The sequence below is a fragment of the Melanotaenia boesemani genome, chromosome 8 (assembly GCF_017639745.1).
Source record: "Melanotaenia boesemani isolate fMelBoe1 chromosome 8, fMelBoe1.pri, whole genome shotgun sequence".
Taxonomy (NCBI): Eukaryota; Metazoa; Chordata; class Actinopteri; order Atheriniformes; family Melanotaeniidae; genus Melanotaenia; species Melanotaenia boesemani.
The window spans coordinates 18,572,524-18,595,873 of record NC_055689.1 but is presented as its reverse complement, the minus strand read 5'-3'; the positions used below and the strand labels follow the sequence as shown (position 1 = coordinate 18,595,873).

Below are 23,350 nucleotides of genomic sequence, written 5' to 3'. Positions count from 1 at the left end.
CAGGTAAACATGTAAAATCTGCAGTTTATTCCCAGTTTAACGCCATCACGGCATTGTCACAATCTGTGGAAACTGTTCAGTAAATGTTTCATTTTTCTTCTGAACACATCCAGTGGAGCCAATCTGCTGGAGTTAATTTTATTTTAATACACAGGTAGTAACAGGCTAATGTTTTCACCGCTGACGTTCCAGTTTGCTGTTGTTATACTGGTTACTGCTTAAACAAATATTTTTTTTAAATAATATTTACAAAATTCGCATTCACAATTTAGTTTAAATTATTTTGGTCAAAAGAATATATATTATCAATAAAATTTGAAAGTTTAACATCTGTTAATAGCAAATGCTGATGCATCACACCGTTGCTTACTTTCTATTCTTTACACCATTAATGTTCACTCATTCTCGCAAGGTTACATCTTTTATTTTAAAATATAATTATACAATATTTACTTTAAAACAACCCCGTTTATTAAATACACATGTAAAAGCTGACAAGAAATTCTACTTAAACCTGAGTTCAGTGTGAGAAAAACCAGAGGAATGCAGCTTTAACGTACATTCAGTGTCTGTTTATTTTTCTGCAGGCAGAAAAATAGAAAAAGTAAAACAAAGAACATTCATTCTGCAGAAGTGTAGTTTGTCATGCTTGCACATTTACAGTACATGTTGATCTGATACAAAGTTTCTCTGAACTAGACATATTGCTGCAATATATTTACAAAAATAACATTGAAACTGCAGTATCTTTAAACATGTTCACACATTCATAAAAAATAAAGCTTTCTCTGACATGTTTTGCAAAAACAATCCCATTTACAGTCAAATACAGAGATGAGTCCTGTTGAGATAAACAAGCCGCTTTGCATGTTTGTGAGCGTCCTAACAATCTGAAGCATCCAAACCACAGAATGAATGTAAAAATGTTAAACGAAAAAAACTTTTTTTTTTTTTTTAAATTCTGAAATCACAGTGACTGTAAATCACTCAATCGGTAAGAAAAACACATCCTCTACTCTTGGCCGACATAATCCTTAAAAAATGCTCCTCTTTCCTCTGAGCTCTGCATAATTGTTTCAAACAAACCATAACCAAATAGAAATCCTGGATTTTAATAACAAAAAATGCATCCAAATGAAATAACATCAGATGAGTGGATGTAAAAACATCAGTGTTAATGTTACTCATTAGTATTTCAGGAACTCCTTTACAACCCCCCTCCAAAAAGAAAAAAAAAAAAAAAAACCACCACATTGAGGGGAAAATCAAACGGTACAAATAAAGACTGAGCTTGAGTGCTCCATCTTGGCACTCTCTTTAATGACAGCAGTCTTTATATTACTGTGGGTGAAGCGTAATTGTGCTACCAGATAAGTTGCATCTGTGGATGTTTACATGGAGCTGATGACATTAACCAGTAACTGCAAATTTAAAGTTTATTTATCTAATAACAGCACCATGTTTGTGACAGCACTTTTACTGAAAGGTAATAAGTGTACCATGTGTACATGTTTGCGTATACTGTAAATTTTATCTGTAATGTAATCAATATGACTGAGCAGTGTGCAAACAGGAAAGAAATTCATAAAAATCCATCTTCAGTTCAGGACTCCACTTGGCTCAGCTCTCTTCCTCTTTGGATTCCAGGCCTTGATAGTGCACTGGTGGCAGGCATCTCCGGGACCTTCAGACTGGCTCTGCCCCCTACACCTCAACCATTCTGCACATTTACTCCCACCATGTAAGCTGATGCACCACTCTCTCATTCAGTCAAGTTCTCGTCCTTACAGGCATCTGGGAACAACAAACACATATTCTGTTGTACAAACAGCATAGCCATTTAACTGCAGTTTAAAAAAAAGAAAAGAAAAACAGGCAACAGATCTGAATGAAAAACACAGTTAAATCCCATTCTCTGACCATTAACCATTAGGGTAAAATTAGGTTCCCCTCCGGATGGAACACAGCTCTGAATACTATGTCAAGTGTAATGACAGCATAGATTCGGTTTTCATTGTTCAGAGATATTAATACTGATGTTTTTTTTTATTGATTTTTAGGTCTTGATTTTAGGATGTCAGGGAGATCGAGATAGTTGCTGGACCGCTACCAGGCCTCGGGCCTTTTTTTTTTATATCCATTTCACTGTCTGTGGTTTAGTTTAGTAGCTGATCGGTGTACTTTCGTGTTGACCTAAAACTTGGACATTTATATGTGAACATTAATAAAGTTGCATGCCTACATTATAGGAATACTTGTGCCTGATTTTATTCTGTACACCTTATGGACTTGTCTGTCTGAACCGAACTTCCCACTTCCAACAAGGCATTTTTGAGTCCTCCACAACTGGTCGCTTGGAGTTTGGTTAGACCCGAATAACAAGCGGTAGCCATTCTACTCTGACGTGTCAATGCACAGATGAAGTCAATATAAACATATCAATGAATGCTGGGTTGAATTTCTAAAATAGGAGGTCTGAATGCAAACAAACAGCAGCCTCCAACACTTAAAAATTGTGCAAGCATGTTATTTTCAAGCACATCAATACCAAACATAAATCACATCAAAGAAGAGATTGCCAGAAGCAAGATGCAGCTACATCTGGAACAAGCCAAACATCAACTCAACAGAATATATAATATGTGAAGCCTCCATGTAGAACATATTAAAATTGGCTGCATGATAAATATCTGACAATCATAGGAAATGTGATGTTACATGTAAAGACGGCTACAGACTTTAATGTTTTTACATTCCAACACATTAAAGGCAATTCCAGTACCCTGAACTCTTCCATTTTACTGCTGACAAAATCCACCATCAAGAAATATTGATGTTAAAAAGAGTGAAAATGCTGAGGTAGTTGAAGGATACAAACTAAAATCTATTTGAATACCTGTACCCAAGGTTTCCCAGTAAAATATCTTCCAGACTACCCCATGTCCTCATCTGCCTTCATCTGGCTGTTCCCATGATGTTGAGACAGGACTCACCAGACAAGGTTGCTTTATTCCACTACTCCAATTCTTCTATGTGACCATCATAAGAGCTTAACCCCATTATTGGCTTCCACTTGTCCTTCCTTGGAGCACTTTTGGCTTGTGTAGCAGCATACAGGGAACCCCCACCCGTACCAAGATTGGCTGATTTGGACATTCTCTGAGTTAGTCCCCTAGTGACTACAATTTAACCCTTGGTATTTTTAACTTTTTTTCCCCAAGTTACCAAATATCGGTATTGACTATTAAAACAATTTCTGAAGATCACAAATCTTTCCTATCAATATCTAAAGTAAAGCAAAATAAATAGCCCAGTCAGGTTTGGTTGTGAGTTCTTTTTTTATCATACACCATAGAGAAAAATTACATCTGTGTTATTTACTGAACACTGCCTGTGTAAATATGTCAAATCAGGCAACATTTACCTGAAGTCTTTTCGTGCATATCACCTGAATGGCATCACATGGGAAAACTGAACAGAATCTGCGGTTCTGTTGCTAGCTAAACAGAAGCTAAAGAAGTGGAGTTATAGAAGTTTAAACCACGACTAGCATAATGCCTTTTTCATCCATCCAGAATTAAAGTTGTCATATAAAATGTAATGTACCTTTTCAAATGTGCTTCCGGGGAGAGCAGACAGTTCACTTGTAAATTAACTGCAAACCCATTTTCCTGACAAAAAAAAATCCAAATAACACTGCGGAACAAAGCGGCACCCAGCAGGACAAGCAGGATGTCAGAGAGGCATCATGCCTCCTAAGAGCCAGCTACAGGCGATGACCAGCCTTCAGTCAAACAGGTGCGTTTCCTACCTGGGGCAGGGTTATAGGGCAGATGGGGGAGAGAGAGCTCAGGGTCCAGGACAGAAGTATAGTTGGGGCTAGCAATGCTGAGCATCTATACCTGCAGGGCTGAGCACCAGCGCCTGGAGAATGTCTGACAAGGAAACAATGCCCTCAATACTGGAGCGCTCGTCCACCACCACCAACCGATGCACCTGGGAGTAAAAGAGAAAAGTTGCAGCTAAAACTGACATTGGTCCTGGGGCTATTTCTGAGTAGCTTAATGCATATATAGATCTTGGTGTCTCACTTCAGCTTTGACTATTCTGTCCACAATAGCCTCCATTGTTTCCATTTTATGGCACTTCACGACTCCTTCGAAGTACTGAGAGCGATGTTTTAAGGCCTGCGTCACTGTGATGTCCAGGTTGTTGTACGTCTTCTCTGCAGCCAGGTTCTGCACAGAAACACAACAGAAGTAAAATAATAAATCCCAGAGCAGTTTGGCCCAAAAACTAAAAAGGTAATACTTTGTCTCTTCAAAACTGGAAACTGCAAACTTACAATCACATCAAACTTGGAGTAAATATCAACAACTTTGCCTGCAAGAGGAAAAAAAAAACAACTATTGAAGATAAAAATGATCATTTAGCAGGAAAACCTACACTGCCATAGTTGTTTGTGATCTCACCTGAATCATCCACCACAGGCAAAGCAGAGATTCGCCTCTCCACAAAGATGTTGAGTGCTTTAATGATGGGTGTGTCTGGGTGGATGAAAGCAATTTCGTGGTATGTACCAATGCCAAGCTCGCCCAGAGTCTGCTTCATGAAAGCTGGCTTTGGCATTTCACACATCTGGGAAATAGAAACACGCCCAGTATGAGGCAGGAAGATGCCTCAACCAACATGATTTAATCACAGTTCCCCTTCACCACTAGGGGGCAGCAAAGAAATAAAAAAAAATTGGACAATCTTATTCGAGCTCTTAAAATGTGATTTGTGGGGATCTGTTGGACTCACAAACAGCTGGAGGAACTTGAGGATCCTCTTGTGTGTGAGAATATAAAGAGCGTTTCCCGTGACAGGGTCAATGACAGGCAGGCGGTGAATTTTGTTTTTGATGAGGGTATACACTGCATCAAATAAGCTGCAAATACAAACATGACAATTAATTATAAAAGGAAAAAAAGTCAAAATCAGCTCACACACAAAAAACATGCAACAAAACATTTGCACTTATTCTAGAAAACATACCTCGCATCGGGTGATATGTTGACCAAGGGTTTGAATGTTGCTTGAAGATAAACCTCTAAATAGCAAAGAATATAAAAATGATTTTACATTCATAAAAATTGGGTGAATCTTAATGCATATGTGCAGCATCAACATGACAGAATACTTGCCTCGCCAGGTCTCAAGCTTGTGTTCCTCTAATTCATAAATTTGCACCTGAAATACAGGAACAAGCAAAAATTTAAAAAAAAGAAAATAACAATTAAACCTAAATAAAATATTCAAACATAATCAATCATGTAAACCTACCATTGGTGACTTATAGTATCTGTGCAGTATGATGATGAAATCTGTGATTGTCAGCATTCCTGTAATGTAAACAGGCAATAAAACATGTTGAATCTAAACAACACAGTGGCTACCCTGCACTACCCGCGCCCCCTCCCCTCTTTATTTTCACATTGACTTTGCATTTATTATTCATCAGAGGCTGACCTGCAGTAAAGCTCAACAAGCCCAATTCACTGCTGGCTCACCCTTTGAACTCATAACTGAGAGGGTGAGGAAGAGATGTCTGTCTTTACCTTTCCTAACAATACGGACGAGTCATTTCTGTGCTTAATGGTTTAAATCAGATGTAGAGTGAGAATAAGATTAAATTAACTTTTTAGTGTTTTCAACTTAATCTTTTTAAGTGCAAAAACAGGAATTTAAAGACATGCTGGAAAAACCTGAGCTGCTTCTTAATGAAGCTGCTTTCAGATATAATCTAACAATGAAACTAGTGCTCTTGACTCAATAGGCTTTTTGTTGGGTGAGTGTGGTTCAAATTTCAGCACATTTAAAAATGCAGGAAAGTGGTGTTTCTTGCAGATTTCAGGCTTCTTACCCACAAAGCTTTGCTTCTCTGTGTCCCATAGTGGAGCAGCCCGCACCCCGTTAGCCACCAAGGCAAAGAACGCTTTCTTAACCTGACAAGCAAGAGATGAAACAAAGCAAAAAAAAAAAAAAAAAAAAAATCTTATTTCAGATCAAATTATACAAAATACCTCACAGCAGCATGTGACTATCTTGATAGAGTCCATTATTCTGTTAGCTGATCAACATAAAACTTAGAAGCAACTAATTAAATCAGTTGTTCAGTTAAGCAAAAATTAGCCTCTGGTAAATTGTCCGAGATTGTTTAATGCAAAGATTTACGTCCGCTTTGTGTCATCTCGATGGAGAGCATATAAACAGTTGATAAGCTAAACAATTACATAAAAAGAGAAATCAAATGCAACCTTGGGTTGCAGCCCTCTCAACAGGAAAAAAGTAGCTTCTTGTTCTTGTGAAGTTGTGGCTTTGTTTTGGTTTACCTTTAGATAAGAGATCTTAACACTTAGCTTTAGTGGTTGAAGATCTACACATCAAAGACGTCAGACCTTCCTTGGTTTAGTGTTTAACAGTTTTATGACAATTTGCTTAGCTGCTTAACTGAAACTGTTTTGAGGTAAACTACTTTGGTCTCTTCTATTGAACATTAACTTCAGTTGAAGGTCTGTTTCGGTTCTCAAGAGAAACACCCAAAAAAAAAAAAAAAATCATTGACAAATTGACTTTCACATGTAATCCTGCTCCCTATTGTAAACTCAACTGTTTAAGTTGAATGTTTTGACAAATACAAACTGAGAAACCTAAGGTGGTACTAACTTGGAGTGCCGTATCAAACACAACCAGCTTGGAGCTCGTGGGGACGATATCGTAGCACTTGTGGGATTTCATAAAGCGCATGTAAATATCACTCTCTGGCTCAGCAGCTGTAAGAAAAGAAGTAGAGAAATTATTCTAGGGGAAGGAGAAATCTCTCTGGGAATACATAATGAGACCTTGGAAAAAACAAAACAAAACATACACACCCTAAACGACCATTACAGCCATGGACCACTTACAGTCACTTTACTGCTCCATACTCCAAACATCAACAAGCACACAGTGGAAAAACATTGACAGCAAAGTGCTGAGGGAACTGAAGTCTTTTACAGACGAGGCAATTGAAGATTTGTGTGGAGCTTTGCCATCAAGTGGTGGCAAAAGTTTAGGCAAATAATTGATTATCTGGGGGATAAAATTAAACAGTGCAAATTTTGTACAACTTTAAACATTTTCCATGTTAAAAAAAATGTAATGTTGCTTTCATATATACTCATTTTTATGTCAAGCACAGCAGATATTCTTATTTATATCAACTTGAATGATACATTTAAATGACGGAATAGCCTAACATAACTCAAAATGTTGAGGGAATATCAAGAATTTAGGCTTAATTGCCAACAAATGTTTGTTTGCAATAGCTACATCTAAAACTGGCAACAAACCTGCGAGGCCAGTTTTATCTTTATCACTCTCACACCCTGTTAAGTCAAGATTTACAGCGCTGTTAGTAGTAAAAGAGCAGTGGCTCAGTAGATATGGCAGGAAGACACTTACCATCATCATCTAGTTCAAGTTTCTCCAGCATACCTTCGAATAAGCCGTAGACCTACGAGGAAAAAAAGCGACAAGTTTGCAAATCTTCACACAGCGCCACACGCCAGCGCACAACAAAAACTTCGCAGCAAATAGTGAGCGAGCAGCAGGCTGAAGCGACGCCTGCGGCTCCCAGCAAACAGACCGACTGTGGTGCGCTAAACCCCGCTAAAACACACGAACAACCTGGCACCAGACCGGCGTCGTAGCGATTACAAAACGCTACTCAAGAGACCTGAATGTACACACACAGGTAACGTGACACAAGCCCTTGTGCGGTGGAGCTTTAAGTGGGACATTATAATTGCACTACATAACACACCCCCTTAAAGCACGCAGTGGAACAGTCCTGGTCTATTTGGCGCAGCATGAAGGGAGGACCGACGCCGTTCCTACATTCACACACACAGTTTGGGGGAAATAACCCCGCTGCCACTAATCATCTGTAGACATTATTCAACGTCTAAAACTCACCAGAAACAGTCCTTCACACGAAGCGTGAGGAGAAAGCAGGAAGCTTGTTGCGCCGAGGACACACCCCTCCGTACAGGACGACCCGGGTGTCTCGCCATATTAGGAAATCCCTCACGTTGCCTAGCAGCAAGAAGCTGGGGATACCTTGTCACGTCTTCAACGTTTATTACTTTAAACCAAACCGAGGTCTAATATAACATTTCCCGGACACAATGGCTGTAGCAGCAGGATTAACGTAATGCAACGCGTTGCACTAATTGCATCTCCCCACGCAACACAGTCGAGCTCCCAGCAGGAAATGTGCTGTGTCATGCTGAGGGATTAACATACTCAAAGTGTGCGTGTTGATACATGATTTCCCCCGTTTCTCACTTTCACAACAAGCCTCTGCAGCAGTATGAGAACGCCTGCATACCTGCTTTAAGATGCTGTACGGTCCCAGTGTCGGTGTCCTCCTGCAATGGTGACTCAGCACTTCTCTTGCCAGAATCTACCTCTGCATCTCCATAAATCTGACCCCTCTGCACCACCAGGCACTTGGCCTGCTTTTTGTATTACAGTAAAGCCCAATGAGGCAGACAGAGTTAAATCAATTAAAGTGATTGCTCTTGAAACTGGATTTGGCAAAAAGGTAAACAACACCAGAATATCTTGTGAGAGTCCCTTATGTGTTAGGGGGGATACAGCAGAGATGCAGGACAATCGTGATATCAACAGTTACGGAAAATAATAAAACAATTCAGCGTCAACATCCCATCCCCCATGGGCTTATATTATTGTCACTGATACTGAATAAGTGCAAAGATGCAACATTTTACCTGCAAGGACGGAGAATTTGGCTGAGTTGTGTCTTTTTTTTTTTTTTTTTTTTTTTTTAAGCAAAATTAAGAAACATTTCACCTGCTTCCTGTGCCCCAGGATAGCTGAGAAGGTATCTGATCTCTTACTGTTCTCTGCAAAAAGCTGCAGAGGTTACTTCTGATTCAGTTTTGTAGCATAATGCAACTAAAAAAAAATCAATAATTGGTTCAAAGCTTACTAGCACTGACTGAACTGTCCCCAAGCAAATTTATAACTTTAATTCTCCAATTATATTCATTAAATCTACGTAAAAGTTTTCTGCACTGTGACTCACGTGTTGTGAGGTAGAGTAGGGGGGTGGCACAGGACTCGTTGAAGGGATTGGGGGTTTAGCAGAGGGAAGGCTGAGGCGTTGTCCTGTGTCCGGAGGTGTGGAAAGGGAGCGGGCTCGAGAACTCCGCTCCATTCGTTCAGGGCTCTGGCTGCTCTGCTGGGCCTCCTGGGGGAACACAGGTTGGCTGGATGCCTGGGTCGGGGTGGTGGGTGGTGTCAAGAATCCAGAAGCTGCAGAGAGATTTAAAGTCCAGCACAGATATGTCAGCTTATCTCTCGGCTATTCTTTTGATTTCTATCTCTGCTGTGCTTTCAGCGACACTGAGATGTAGTGCTGACTGACATCGATGATAGGGTTAGCAGGTAAAACTGTGGTGCAGCCACTGTGAATGCTGTGATATACAAGAGATGGATGGAATACCTAATCCATCATTTACAGGGACATCATCAGATAATGAATGAATATCATTTTCTGTTTTCAAAAGAGAATTCAGAGGTAATAATTTGCATTTGTTCCAGCTTTAAAAAATAACCTTCAGACTGAAGAAAGGGATAGTAGATTCTTTGCTTGAGCTTTGGTATTTACTGTATTCATTAAAAAAAAAATAATAATAATAATAAAAAAAAGTTAGTCTTGTTTGATCTATTCTATTACAAACAAAAGAAAACAAAAAACCAAAACGAAAGAAACCACAAGAAACTCATGACCCCTAAAATTTAAATTTTGATTAAATTGATGATGTGTTTAAAAAACAAAACATAAACAATAAAATCGCTATTAGCTATGCAAAAGCTATAATGAACCTAACCTCACAGAGAAAACATTAACCTGAGGATTATTTTAGCCTAAAACATAGACAACAATTTGATGGAATCAGTTAAAATATCAGTATAGATCCTTAATATATAAATAAATAAAAATTATAATATATATTCATTCATTATCTGAACCGCTTAGTCCGTTATGGGTCGCGGGTAAGCTGGAGTTTATCCCAGCATTAACAGATGAAAGGCAGGGTACACCCTGGACAGCTCACCAGTCCATCGCAGGGCCAACAAGGATAGGGACAAATAACCATTCACACACTCACAGGGTGAATTTAGAGTAACCAATTAACCTAACATCCAATACATACACGGAGAGAACATGCGCAGTGCACACAGAAAGGCCATATATGTTTATGTATGTATGTATGTGTGTGTATATAGCTTTATAATATATTTATTTATTAATTGAACTGAATGAGCTGTACCAACATTGATGGATACGATCAAAGATTAAAAGATTATTCCTTCTACATTTTCTACATGAAGATTATACCTTAGTGTGATTAACTGGACATGTATTGAAAATAAGATTTGATTAATCAATTTTTCTTACCTAGATAAATACATATAAACAGTATTAGTAAAAGTAACAGTTTTTTTTTTTTAAATCATAAAAAATGTATTTAAAATATCCATTTTAAAATAAAAGCTGGAGTACAGGTATGATCTTTATGCTGATTTGAAATGCCTTTATATGTAATTTTAAAACATAATTTGAATATAAATGTGACTGTATAATTAGTCAAAAGTTCCTGAAGGGAATTATATAGCTGGAAATACAAACCCCCGACTCATGGCATATTTTACAGCACTGCAGTGAACAACCATCTGTTGACACCTGCATCCTCCTAACTGCTTATGAAAACTCCTTGAAGGCTGTCTGAAGCTCAACTCAAAAATAAATGCAAATAAATGCAGTAAAAAACAAAATCAATGATGGAGCATTTCTAAAGGCGGGGGACCTGCAGTGAATCATGCAGGCTGTCTTTCTTCTGTTCTTGGCATCCCTCTGTTCTCAGCAGGCAGATCCAAATTAAACCCGACTCTACTGCAGCAGTCAGCTGTCTGTGACACAGCTGCTGCTGCAGTGTCAGATTGAGTGCTCGTCACATGACAGGCTGCTCTTTTACGTCAGGCACCACAATCTTACGTGGGGGGGGACATGCAACACTCACACTGCTCAAGCACCTCCCCAGAGACATATTTATGAGGCCAGACAATGAGCGACATGGACGATGAGGACCAAATGGTTCACATTACGAAGACTCCAGCCGGAGTTTTATTATGCCTAATGCTGTCGTGATCGTGTAGCTGCAAGTATTGATTTCACACGAGAAAGCTTAGTGAATATTAGCCTTGACTTGTATTAAATTAATTGGGTTGATTACTCCATCATTGCATTTAAATATGATGTAGAAATAAAGCAACATCATTCAAACAACAGTGAGTTATGCTCCTAAGAGTCAGATTTAAAGTATTTATACTGACATCAATGGAGTACTATGACTTAACTAATTCCCTTGTTAATAAACATGCAACCATTTACTTCATTAAGCTACCACTGACTCCATGTAATAATCATTTTAAAAGAAAAACAATAATGATGTACAATTTATTACATTTTTCTAAAAGTAGGCCAAGTGAATGTTATCCTCAGGCTGTCCGAGACCACTCAACACTATCTCCTGACATTTAGTTGGCTTGCACCGGCCTCTTTGGTGTGGCCAGCTTCCGCTGTGTGGCTTTCCTTTTTTAGCCACGCTGTTGTGGCACATTCCACAGGAGCAGATAACAGCAGTGCAGCGACTCCTCTCCTCTGCCTGGTTAAGAGGGGGGGTTTAACAAGCAGGCACCACCCAGGAAACACAACTCTACTCCATCTACATGCATAAAAAAAGTAACAGTGATTTATTTTTTACTTCATGGTTAAATTACCAAAGAAAAGGGATGTTCTGATGCAATGGCCAGAACTTTGTCTACAGAAAAACAAATGACTCGTCATTCCTCTTTAGCTTGATAATCTATGGAAATTGGCATTTCTATATCATAGAAGGAACAAATGAATTTATTTGTCCAAGTAGGTGTGCCAAAAAATGTATGAAATAACTTGCTGCTTTCTTTACTGTCTTTACTGTCAAAGTAGTTTTAGCTCATTAGTCAGACAAAACAAGGGATGCCAGTCACCATGGAGATAAAAAAAAAAACCTCTTTCATTTCGGAAAACAAGAAAACACAATATAGATTAGATGAAACTGAAACTTATTGATAATTTCAGCCTGGACCAAAACCTTTAACAATTTTTTAAAGGTTAAACAAGAAAAATATTGCTGAATATTAATGCAAATAGCCAGGAAAACAGTGAGTTATTTGCATTTAACCTGATTAAAAAAAAATCTAAATAATCTCACAATTTAATGAAATTATGTCTTATTGCAGTGCCCAGAAAAGCAGCTCCTCTCAATCCAGTTGTCCCCTGAGGCTTTTGATAATGTGTTTTTAGTCAAGTGGGAGACTTTAGAAGCAAGGTGAGCCTCTTTAGTTCGCTTCATAAAAAATAACAACACTGTACTAGCTCCAAAGAACAAGATGGTCCAGCCATTTTGAACAAAGTATAGCTGAGAAGCTCTGAGAATTTTTCTGAACAGCTGATGTTCATAAAGTTGTCAGCTTTATGAACATCATCTTCTTGAACCCTGTTGCCTGCCACGTTTAAAGGCAGCATGGTTTCTGCTTCCACAGTGCGAGCCCTTGATCAAAGAACCTATGGTTTAGATGGAGGTGCTACCACATCTTATATTGACAGCCATTTATCACTGTGACAAGACTCTGCACCTCTCATCTGCTCAACCAAGGCCAGAATAGCTCTAAATCAGGAGCTGTGTGGTCTGTGATAAAACAACACTTCAACACTACAAAGATTGCTTCACTTTTCAAATACGTCGAGCTACTGCTCTACAGCAGATGCATTAGCAGTAGTTAGCTGCTTTTGTTTGGTGCCCTTTTCATGGCTTCCTGTATTGAAAACCTGAAGAAATATTACTTGTGGAGATAATGCCCCCACACGGAGAAAAAAGTATAATAATAATTTAGCATGATCTGACAGCTTCAGCTCCTTTTTAATAAAGCACTCCAAATGGACCAACTATTTTAAGCTCCCTTTGGATCCTGGACAAAAATAATGACAGTGTGGCGACACAAGATGGAGTGGCTATAAATCACTCAGCTGCAATGACAGGATTACTAGAAAAACACCAACTGACTTTAATTCTGCTTTTATGTTTCTCTAAAATACTGCATTACTCATTGTGCCATTTAATCGGTAAATTATTGGAAATGCAAAATTATTGCAGACTGCTTGCCTCCATGTCAGCCCCTCAAACACAGCTTTACTATGTCTGGCCTGTGTCCCGACACACTTTGTGCAGATGCATAGCCTGCACTTGTTAACCAGAGATCAGCTGTTGGCAGCACCTTAACTAAATGTAGCACCTTTAGTGGTCATAATGAGCAGCAATCAGTACCTTTAGCTACTGTTTAATCAGATACACAGAGTCTAAAACTAAAAGACTGGTATTTATATCATATTCTATTATATATTATTTTTTTTTAATTCAAACCACACTGGCCAGGCAGCAGCAGAAAGTTTTAGATAAACCACATGAGGCAGATATGGTTTCTCCTCATAAGATGCTACAATTTAGGAATAAAACTGCAATGAATGAAAAGTGGAATGAAAAAAAGAAACAAACTGAAATATCTAAATAAGTGTCAGCGCAAAGTCTGAGTTTTGGATTATCATCTGAAAGATATGCCGAGCATTGATTTTGTCTTTTATTTTTAAATCGATTCTTTATTATTTTTTTTTTAGCCCTTTGGACAGCAGCTTTGTATGCAAGCCACTTCATGTGCAGGCTGACCTCTGAGTTTGTTGTGGGTAGTCAGTATTTAAAAGTTGTCTGAAAAAATAATGTGTATCATGGGTTAGGAGGCAGAAAAGGCAATGCTACAAAAATTCTCACCAAGAAAAGCGCATCTAATGTTAAGTCAGTTAGGAGAAGCTTTAATCAGACTCCTTTATACATACAAGATATTTTACCAAATGCAGGTTAAAAGTTAAAATAACATAATTGTCCACACCTTTCTGTGTCATCCACATACACAGATTTGTAGATAATAGGCGAAAATAACTTTTACAGAGGTTTTTAATGTTGTTGATCTGGGTCATAACTCTGAATTATATGCTATTGAGCAGTACCCCTTCAATATTTTTTTTTTTTTTTTCGTCCTAATGATTTGAATCAATACGGGCAAACTTCACAACAGAAACTCTTCCAGTTCAGCTGCACCACAAATTACATCTAAATGAGCTTGCATCAGTAGCTCTTTAAAACATTTTAAAACAAAAGCTTATTGTTGAGTCAGGCTGCAATAAGTTTATCCACATGTGGCGAATAAAAGAGAAAATGGAACAGATTCATATAAACTAATAATAGCTGCTTTTTAAAATATGGAATTTAATGCATGGATAATAACCCAGATGTTTTAAACAGGATATATGTGCGGCACTACTGAGGTGTAAACTTTTTTTTAACATATAAAAAAAAAATTATAGTGAGCGCTGAAAGAGGCCATCCTAGTGCAAAACAAATTGGAGGAAGCTGCAGGGGGTAAATGTAAGGGGTGGAAAGCAAAGTACATTACCAGCCAGAGATGACGCCTCAGTCTGATGCTTTCCTCCTAACCCATCTTGCTCTTTTTGTTTCTTGCTTCTCCTAAGGCTGCCAAACCGCTTCATGGAAAGCAGTGGGTTGTTGGCTCAAAAGTGAATTTTACCATGACCAACTGCATCACAAAAGGAGCACAACCCCTTCTTAAAACTGCTGCAAGTGAGATTCACTTTATTCACTTTGCAGTTTGGAAATTAAGTTGAAATTAAATCCAGATGATGCAAGTTGGATCGAGAAGAGTTAGTCCTCAGGGAACTGGCTGACTTCAATCAATGAACGATGGCGGGTCTTTTTTCTGACTTTTCAATGGCCATAACAAGACATCAAAACGTGCAAAGACTGCATAGCCACGTAAAAAGGGGAGGAAAAAAAAAAGAAGAGCACTGAGCCAAAATGAAGCTGTGTGCAGCTCATATATTTGATGGAAACGACACGAGTATGGAAGCTGTAAATTCCACAGAGTTTCAGCGGCAATGATGCAAATAACAACTGGGACAGACTGGAGCGCCTTTCTCCCTCTGAGTGGTGTCAGAGCTGTAAATTGTCAGGTGCAGTTGGGGGTGGCGTCTCTTTAATATAGCATGCGTGTCAGCAGCCTGTAAAAGGAGGCCAGTCTATGAGGGAAACTCCACTGATTGGCTCAGAGGCACCGTCTCCCCGCCCTTCCTTTTCTTACAAGAGTAAATTCAGAACAGGAACATCTGCTTTGCTCAGTCATCACATGAGGTAACTTATTCAGGATAACACAGGCTGAATGCTTGTGGAGGTAAAAGCCTCCCTTTAAATGATCGGTACAAGATTATAAAGAAATAAATAGACAGTTGTTGCCTCTCTGTCATTTGTGTAGCTAGGTGTCTGTAACTTTTGGAGGCCTGACCTTTAAGACTGCTGAGACCAGCCCCCCATCAGATGACAGAAGCGGGACATCCCATGTTCTGTCAGCTGATCAAAAAGCTTCCATTCAATATCAGTCCCCTCTCCTAACCCTCAACAGATGTCCCACTCAGTATTTGCTGCTTACATTAGCTGAAGCATGGCCAGTACAGATCTCAATTAACATGTTATGCAAGTGTTCCACTCTGCTTTGTGAGTCAATGGCCAATATGAGTTAGGAGATCAGATAAACAATGAATGATGTAATAAAGATTTCATTATCCAAATAAAATCAGTTTAATTCAGTTTAGTTTGGAGTTAGAAAAGTCTCATATCCATGAGGAATTCAAAGTGTTTTGTTGTGGAAAAAGCTGGCATGTGTGCATGTCCATGAAACTCTTCATTAGCTCAATAAATAAATAATGATCCTGTCCTTATACGGAGTGTGTTTTAAGAATTTGGACGGCCAAAACTACCAAGATCTTTTATTTACTGACAACATACAGCCCATGGTAGCAACAGAGAGTGAGAGAGAGGGGGTAAAAATTGTGCATGACTGTGTGAGGAGCTCCTGAGAGTCTAGGCACTTCCAGATAAGGCTATGGAAGTGCTACAGCAATGAGAGGCTGACAATGTCCAGGCAATAGGAAACATATTTAGAAGCAGCTGGGAAAGAGGAAACCTTCTAGTCATATCTTTCATCAAGTAAAGATGCAAATGTACCTGCTGGAAAAAGAAAACAAACACTCTTGCCCTGTGAATGTGCAATTCATACAGGAGCTGATATAATGATGAAAGAAAATACATCTGTTTGTCAAAAATGGTGAATAAGTAATAATAAAGAGATGTTACAGAAACAACAGCCTCATTAACACTTATAAGGACAAATCAAGACAAACCTGTGCCTTCAGCACACCCTTGTGGCCAAAGGAGGACTCCACAAAAACACCCCACTACTATACTGCAACTAAAACTCCGACGTGGCGACTCATTTGCTGGGTGATATTTAGTTAGAAGAGTACCCAGTCAATATTTTCATAGATAAGATAATTTAGTTGCAGATCATTACTAAATAAAGAGGATGCAATGTTTCAAACCATATTGCATACTAGAAAGCCAAAGCAGCTGTGGTGCGAAGCGTGGAGCTGTTGGTGTATGTTTTAGTTTTGTCGTTATTATTAACAATGTTCAGAGAAAACAGAGCCGGCTGTCTTTTAAGTTCTGGCCTTAACTAGGCTGTTCCATCAGCCACTGCCAAAAGAACCCTCTGCAAGGAAACATAGAAGAATGGGTAAATGCACGAGCCAAAAACACATGAGTCATCTGTGTAGCTGGTTGATGGCACTCTCAGCAGGGCTGTTTCCATGAAAACAAGGGTGTTTTTTGTTATATAATGATCATAAAAAAACATGGAGACATGAGAGCAAAATATCTGCCAGTTAGGTCTGTTCTTCATGAACCAAGGCCTTGTTCTACCTAGTTTGTCTCGTTTCTCATTATCAAATTACCATAATATTGTAATTAGCCTAATAGTGGCTGGTGAAAGTACTATGGCTGCCCTCTCATCTAGACTTGTAACTTAATACGACAAACTACTTTTTCAGTGCAGTGACTGATTTTAAGGTCTTGATGGAGACAACAAACACAGCCAAGCATTTACTTTTCATAGAGAAAATTGTTGACAGTATTAAGATGATGAGGTCTGACAAGCACTGTGACCACGTTGGCTGTGACCACAAAGCAGAGCAGTGGATTCTTTTTCCCGTTAAAGGAAAATTTTACTTCCTTATTTGTGCAACAATGTTCTGTAGTGTTATAGAAAATGAGCTAGAGGATCGAGGATGCAGTTCATGTCAGCTCAGTTTCAAGCTGTAAAATATGTGAATTCATGAACCCAATTAGACTGACAGGTTCCGGTATGTGGCTTTGTCTTTTGCACAAAGCAGGAAACCCAAATAATCTTTGAGATGACACAGTTTCATCTATTGTGTCTAACTTCCTATGCGTGTGTCTTGCTCCTGAGTCTTCATTCTTACAGCTTTTTTACTCTATGAGTTATCACTTTCAAATCAAGCTTATTTTATTATGAAAGCTAGCTTAGTATTTAGACTTACCTTTCTTGGCTCTGGAGAAGATTTTCATACTTGCAGTTGTGGAATTAGACCGGAAGATACCACTGAAGCTTAGGCGACGGGGGGATTTGGGTGAAGCGCTTTGATGGGAGGGATAGGGGAAGATAGTTTTGGGAGAAGCTGAATTAGCTTTTGATTGCACTGGAGCAGAATGGGGTGTTGGGGGCACACTGGTTGGGCTCTTTACTCCTTTGGTGGGGCTGGCTGAATGAACGAGACGGTCTCCCTAAGAGACAAGAAAAAGAGGCAGTTTTATTCTCCTGTATGTTTCATGACCAGTATGCATCCTCTGCATGGCAGAAGATATTGATACGACGTAGTGCAAATCTGCAACAGTTCTTTACGTAAGTTTGCAAAGTGAAATGCCAGACTGAATGAGGAAATAGAAAAAAAAAAAGATTTATTGTAAAATGGCAGCATTTTTTTTACACTGCTGTGTCACTTCTCCTTTTAGCAAACATGAAAACAGAGTTTTGTTTAGTTAGTTAACTATTGAAGTTAAAGGCATCTCATAAAAATAGTACGAGATATGAAAATGGGTCTCATTTGCAAAGTGCATCAAAAATATGTTTTACAGATTAGCTATCTAATAGCTGAGAACAGACAGAGAAGAGCAACAGCACACTCTGGTCCATAAACAACAATGTTTTTATTTTTATAAGTAGATATACCACCTCATTAGGACAAGTACTCATAACTGTGCAAAGTCTTCTTTTAGTATGTCTCATGTAGATGTGACATTTTAATATCCAGAGTCAACCAGCAACCTGGAGTCACAACAAAACAGCAGCAGACACACATACAGTGAAACTATTCAGGTCACACCTTGAGGGACCGTACTGATGCATGACAGCACATGTCTGCATTTATCAAAAAGAGAGAATCTTGTGATTAAGCTCATTTATTTACTTTCTTCATTGGGATTCTTGTATTCTTTTTGCTTCTCTCAGTAAAGAACTACACACATTCTCATAACAAGGTCCTTTTTTTTATAATTTTATTTATTTTATTATAATTCTGCGACGGTACACTGTGTTGCATTCTGGGATGGAAGCGCCATCTTCTGTAACCTCTGCCCATCTCCATTGTTGCCTGAAAAGTTTTTGTTTTGTCTGGTAAAAAATGGTCTGGGAGAAATTTATTCATATTGCTGAAAGAAAGATCTGTTTATTAACAACTTGGTATTGTATGAAAATCTGATCTCCTGCTAAATCTGACTTCCTGTTTTCAAATCCACTTATTAAAATAATATAAAATTACAACCCCGATTCCAAAACTAAATAAGTAACTTGGAAAACTGTCTAAAATGTAAATTAAAATAGAGTGCAATGATCTACAAATCTCGTAAACTCATATTTTACTCCCACTAGAACATAAACAACATATCAGATGTTGAAACTCAGATATTTTACTATTTTAAAAAAAGATATTAGCTTATTTTACAACAACATGGCTCAAAAAAGGGTGGCACTGGGGCTGGAAAACTAACTAGCATAAATCAAAAACAACTAGAGGAGCATTTGACATTCGAACAATGTGGAACAATTTAATAAAAATGCTTCTCAATGTAAAATTTAGAAGACTTTTAAGATCCTGCTATCTACAGTGTATAATATCATCAAAAGATTAATAGAATCAAAGGAATGGCTGCACACAAAGGACGAGGCCAAAGGTCAAAACTGGCTGCTTGTAATATTGGGGCCCTCAGGCAGTACTGCATTAGTCTGATTTTCTACTGGAAATACCTGCATGGGCTCAGGAACACTTCCAGAAACCACAGGCAGTGAACACAGTTCATCATGTAATCCACAAATGCAGATTAAAGCTCTATCATGCAAAGAAGAAGCCATATGTGAGAACACACCTCTCAGCCACAGCACATTTAAAATGGTCTAAGGGAAAGTGGAAAACCGTTCTTTGATCAGATGAATCAAAATTTTAAATTCTTTTTAAAAACCACAGACACCGTGCCTCTAGAGGAGGGATCATCCAGCTTGCTATCAGCCGACAGTTCAAAAGCGTGAATCTCTGATGACTTGGAGTTGCATTAGCACTTTACACATCAGCAAAGGCACCATCAATGCTGAAAAACACAACCGGTTTTAGAGCAACATCTGTTCCCATTCAGATGAGATTACTTTCAGGGAAGGCCTTACATATTTCAGCAAGACAATGCTAAACCACATACTGCATCCGTCCCAACACCATGGCTTTGCAGGAAAGAGTGCGGGTGCAAAACTGGCCTGCCTGCAATCCAGACCTTTTATCAATAGTAAGCATCTGGTGCATCATAAAATAAAAGGAAAAAAACAGCAATAAAGGCCCATGATTATTAAGCAACTAGTATCTTGCTTCAGCCCAAAACGGGAAAACATTCCTCCTAAAACTCCAGCAACTGGTCGCCTCACTTCCCACACATGTACAGACATTCACAGGTAAAAGAAGCGCGGAAACTACACAACGGTAAACATCCCTTTGCAGCTTTTTTGAGATGATGGAAAATGTCTTTGTTTTAACATCTGATACATATATGTAGAAATATAAAGTTTAAATGATTAGCAAATAGTTGCAATGTGTTTTATTTACACTCTATACTGTGTGCCAACTTTTTGGGGAACAGAGTTGTAAATGTGACACCATCTGAGTTGATAGAAGCTACTTGAAATCTAACAATACTGTAAAGAAATACTGGACTCACTAGTTATGTTATGCAACTAAAATCCACCTTTAACCACTAGAAATACGTCCACACTTTCTGTTTAATTGAAACACCATGTTATGTAGAGTGTTTGCGGAGGAGATATACATATTATCAGTGAGGCCATATATGAGTCAATAAAAGCACCATCAGGTTCATTATCAGACAGTGTACACAGTTGAAATGCACAAACAATATTTTTCACTTAGTCTCTCTGTTTATAAGTCTGCCTTTGCAAGGTCATTATCATGTAAACAGATGGAGAAATCCTTCACTATTTGCTGTACAGAAACCAAAACAAAACACGAGAGATGGCAGCCAATCTAGCAGGAGAAGGAGAGAGCCTCCTCCCACCACTGCCTGCTGCCTGCTCTGGATATGCCAGCAAAACACTTAACTATTTGTGGGGTCTGATACAGTGAAGCATCTACAAGGGGGTTGTATTTACTGCAAACAGTGAAATGCAACAAGAGTGTTTTGGTAACACTGTCACTACATAAAAACCTGCCTAGAAAACTGCATGAAATGAAAAGGAAAACTGTTGCTCTGCAGGAAATAAAAAGGTACAGATAGGAAAGCATGAAGGACAAACGCTGTATCTGTGATGAGACTAATCAAAAAAAAAGGAAGGACTGCTTTGTCTGGTTCCCTGGTACTTCCTTAATGCTAGGCCTTACTCCACTGGTACATTTCTGTTTAAACCAATCCTGTGGCAGTCTTGAGGAGTGAGCGCACACACCCATCTTTGCCTTTTGCCAACAAATCGCAATCTCACATTGTGCAACATCTTGTTAAGGCAAGCGAACAAGCTATAGGGGTTTATCTGAATACAGCTTGTGTCTTACAAAACACAAGACAGTACAGGTTTTATTGGTACTGCACAAATATTACTGAGATAAAACTAAAATATGTATTTTGGCTACAGTCGATGATTATTCCAGCTCAAATGAATACGAATGGACAGAAGGATGAGGCTGCTTTCTTTTAGAAAAATCAATTCCCAGTATCTGTTTGAGCCTGAACACTGTGGGCGTAATGTTACTGTAAGCCAAAGTGGGTTGGCAGAACAGAAGAGATGCCCTTGTGAATTATTTTACTCTCCCTATCCACATTTGATTGCTTTTTAAGGCAAATAAACATTAAAATAAACATAATAAATCATGTGTTGGAAAAAATGACAGACTTGACTTGCAAATGGCAAGTAAATATAAAATAATGATCCAGAGAGGATTGCATTTACCGTCCGAGTGCCAGTTTTGGTTGAACCACTTGTCTCCAGTTGAGGGGCAGTGAATGCACCACAGTCCTGCACATAAAAGAAATCTGGGTGTCAAGGATAATAATAACTTTTAAAAAATAATGATAATAAGAAGAAAAAATATTATATACTGCTACAGTCAGTTTAATTGAAAACTGGCTGCAGCAAAATTATACACCTGCTTTATAGGAACAGACACATACGTTTCACTGCTGTGGAAACCTTTGTAGGAAAATGCAAAATACAGCACACCACTTCCCCATACCAAGGGCAGGGTGTAACATTCCTCTTAAGACAAGAGATGCGATCCACTCTGCAACAGAATGGCTGCTATGTTACAAATGTATAATGAAGTGACTGCATGAGACTGCTCTGTTATTCCCTATGCAACTATACTGGAGCCTCCACCATGCTGAGGATGGGGAAGTTTGCACGCAGGTGATAAACTTGAACATATTACACTTTAGTGTCAGCCACAAAAACAGTACCGCATTCATAATCTTACATCAGAATGGGGACTTTTTGTCCAATCTGGACAGCAGCACATGAGTACATTATTTTAAGAAAACTTCAGTATCAATGTAGTTATGTTTATTAGGGGGAAAAAAACAAACCTTACCCATCATTATTGACTGTACAAAATCCTGCCCAGGACACACAAATAGTCTAATACATGTGCAAAAAATGACATTAACTAGCAGTGAGCATGGCTACTGGGAATGAGTCAGTGTAGGATAGTGAAATTAAGTTAAATGATCAAAACCCAACGTTAAGTAATGACTATAACGAGTCATGACTGTTGCCTCTGAGCAGGTTAGTTTTCTTGGTATTTCTATCTGTTCCTCACAATAAAAATCAACCAACCTTACCTTGAAATGAACCTTGGAGGAAATGAGTTATAGCTGTAACATGAACTTTACATCATTTGCAGACAAAAATGACATAAGAATGATCCTATTCTGTCTTTTTAAAGTCCTTATCAAACTTTTTTTTTTTGTATCGCTGCATCCATTTAGCAGGACGTCTTGCAATTAATCCGGAAAAAAAACGTGCGCGTGATTTCAGGTGATTTGTAAACAGTAGTTGCAGCTGGTAATTACTGCCGAACAAGCTGATGAAAATATATCTATCGAAAAAAATGATAATCCTCTGTGAAAAGTTGTTTCTAGAAAACTACTAATACCTCCATTACGGGCTCGGAAAATAAATTACACATATATTTGTGCTAAATGATCAACTTGGATTAGCAGCGCAGAACAAATGTCAATCACGAACGCGCTCCTACGTCGCGTGCGATCACAGACAGCAAAAACAACGGCTATACACTAGTTTCTTTCAGTCCTGGTTTCCAGGACAAAAGTTCACTAACAGATCAGTTTGTTAAAGGTCACAGTAAGACACCAAATTAGCTGATACTTCACCGACTCACTGGCATGTTAATCCGCAGACTTCTCCTCTTCTTTGGCATTTTTCTTGAGCTTTCTTTACTGGACTCCATCACCGTGCTTCCCATTTTTTATCCTCTAATGAGCAAGCAAAAAGTGCTGTAAAGTAACTGCTGCAAGGCAACAATAAGCGTTAAGCTGCCGCCCCACCTTCTCTTCATCTGCCCCCTATACTCACAACACCGAGCGAGGAGCAGCCTCGTTCACCAGGAAGTAGGCTTGGCCGAGAAAAAGCAGCAGGACACACCTCTTCAATG

The 23,350-nt window shown here is 38.7% G+C and overlaps 1 protein-coding gene across 6 annotated transcripts; it reads right to left on the bottom strand.

Annotated features, from left to right (window-relative positions):
- Positions 1-550: 550 nt before the first annotated feature.
- On the bottom strand, positions 551-23,350 carry LOC121644114 (5'-AMP-activated protein kinase subunit gamma-2-like). 6 transcript variants are annotated; one of them, XR_006011225.1, is made up of 17 exons: positions 23,078-23,265; positions 21,631-21,696; positions 17,675-17,918; positions 9,134-9,363; positions 7,486-7,537; positions 6,709-6,815; positions 5,906-5,987; positions 5,326-5,384; positions 5,187-5,232; positions 5,038-5,092; positions 4,804-4,930; positions 4,473-4,638; positions 4,346-4,383; positions 4,092-4,238; positions 3,903-3,996; positions 3,607-3,811; positions 551-1,794 (listed from the first exon to the last, which is right to left on the bottom strand). XR_006011225.1 is itself a non-coding variant. In XM_041991833.1 (17 exons), the coding sequence occupies exons 2-17, from the start codon at positions 23,159-23,161 to the stop codon at positions 3,756-3,758; spliced, it is 1,653 nt and encodes a 550-aa protein (XP_041847767.1). In that variant the 5' UTR covers positions 23,162-23,171; positions 23,272-23,350; the 3' UTR covers positions 551-3,755. The 6 variants fall into 6 exon arrangements, 4 of the variants coding, with proteins under 4 accessions (XP_041847767.1, XP_041847766.1, XP_041847768.1 ...); XM_041991833.1 differs by adding an exon at positions 23,272-23,350 and having other exon boundaries at positions 551-3,811; positions 23,078-23,171; XR_006011226.1 differs by lacking the exon at positions 3,607-3,811 and having other exon boundaries at positions 3,812-3,996.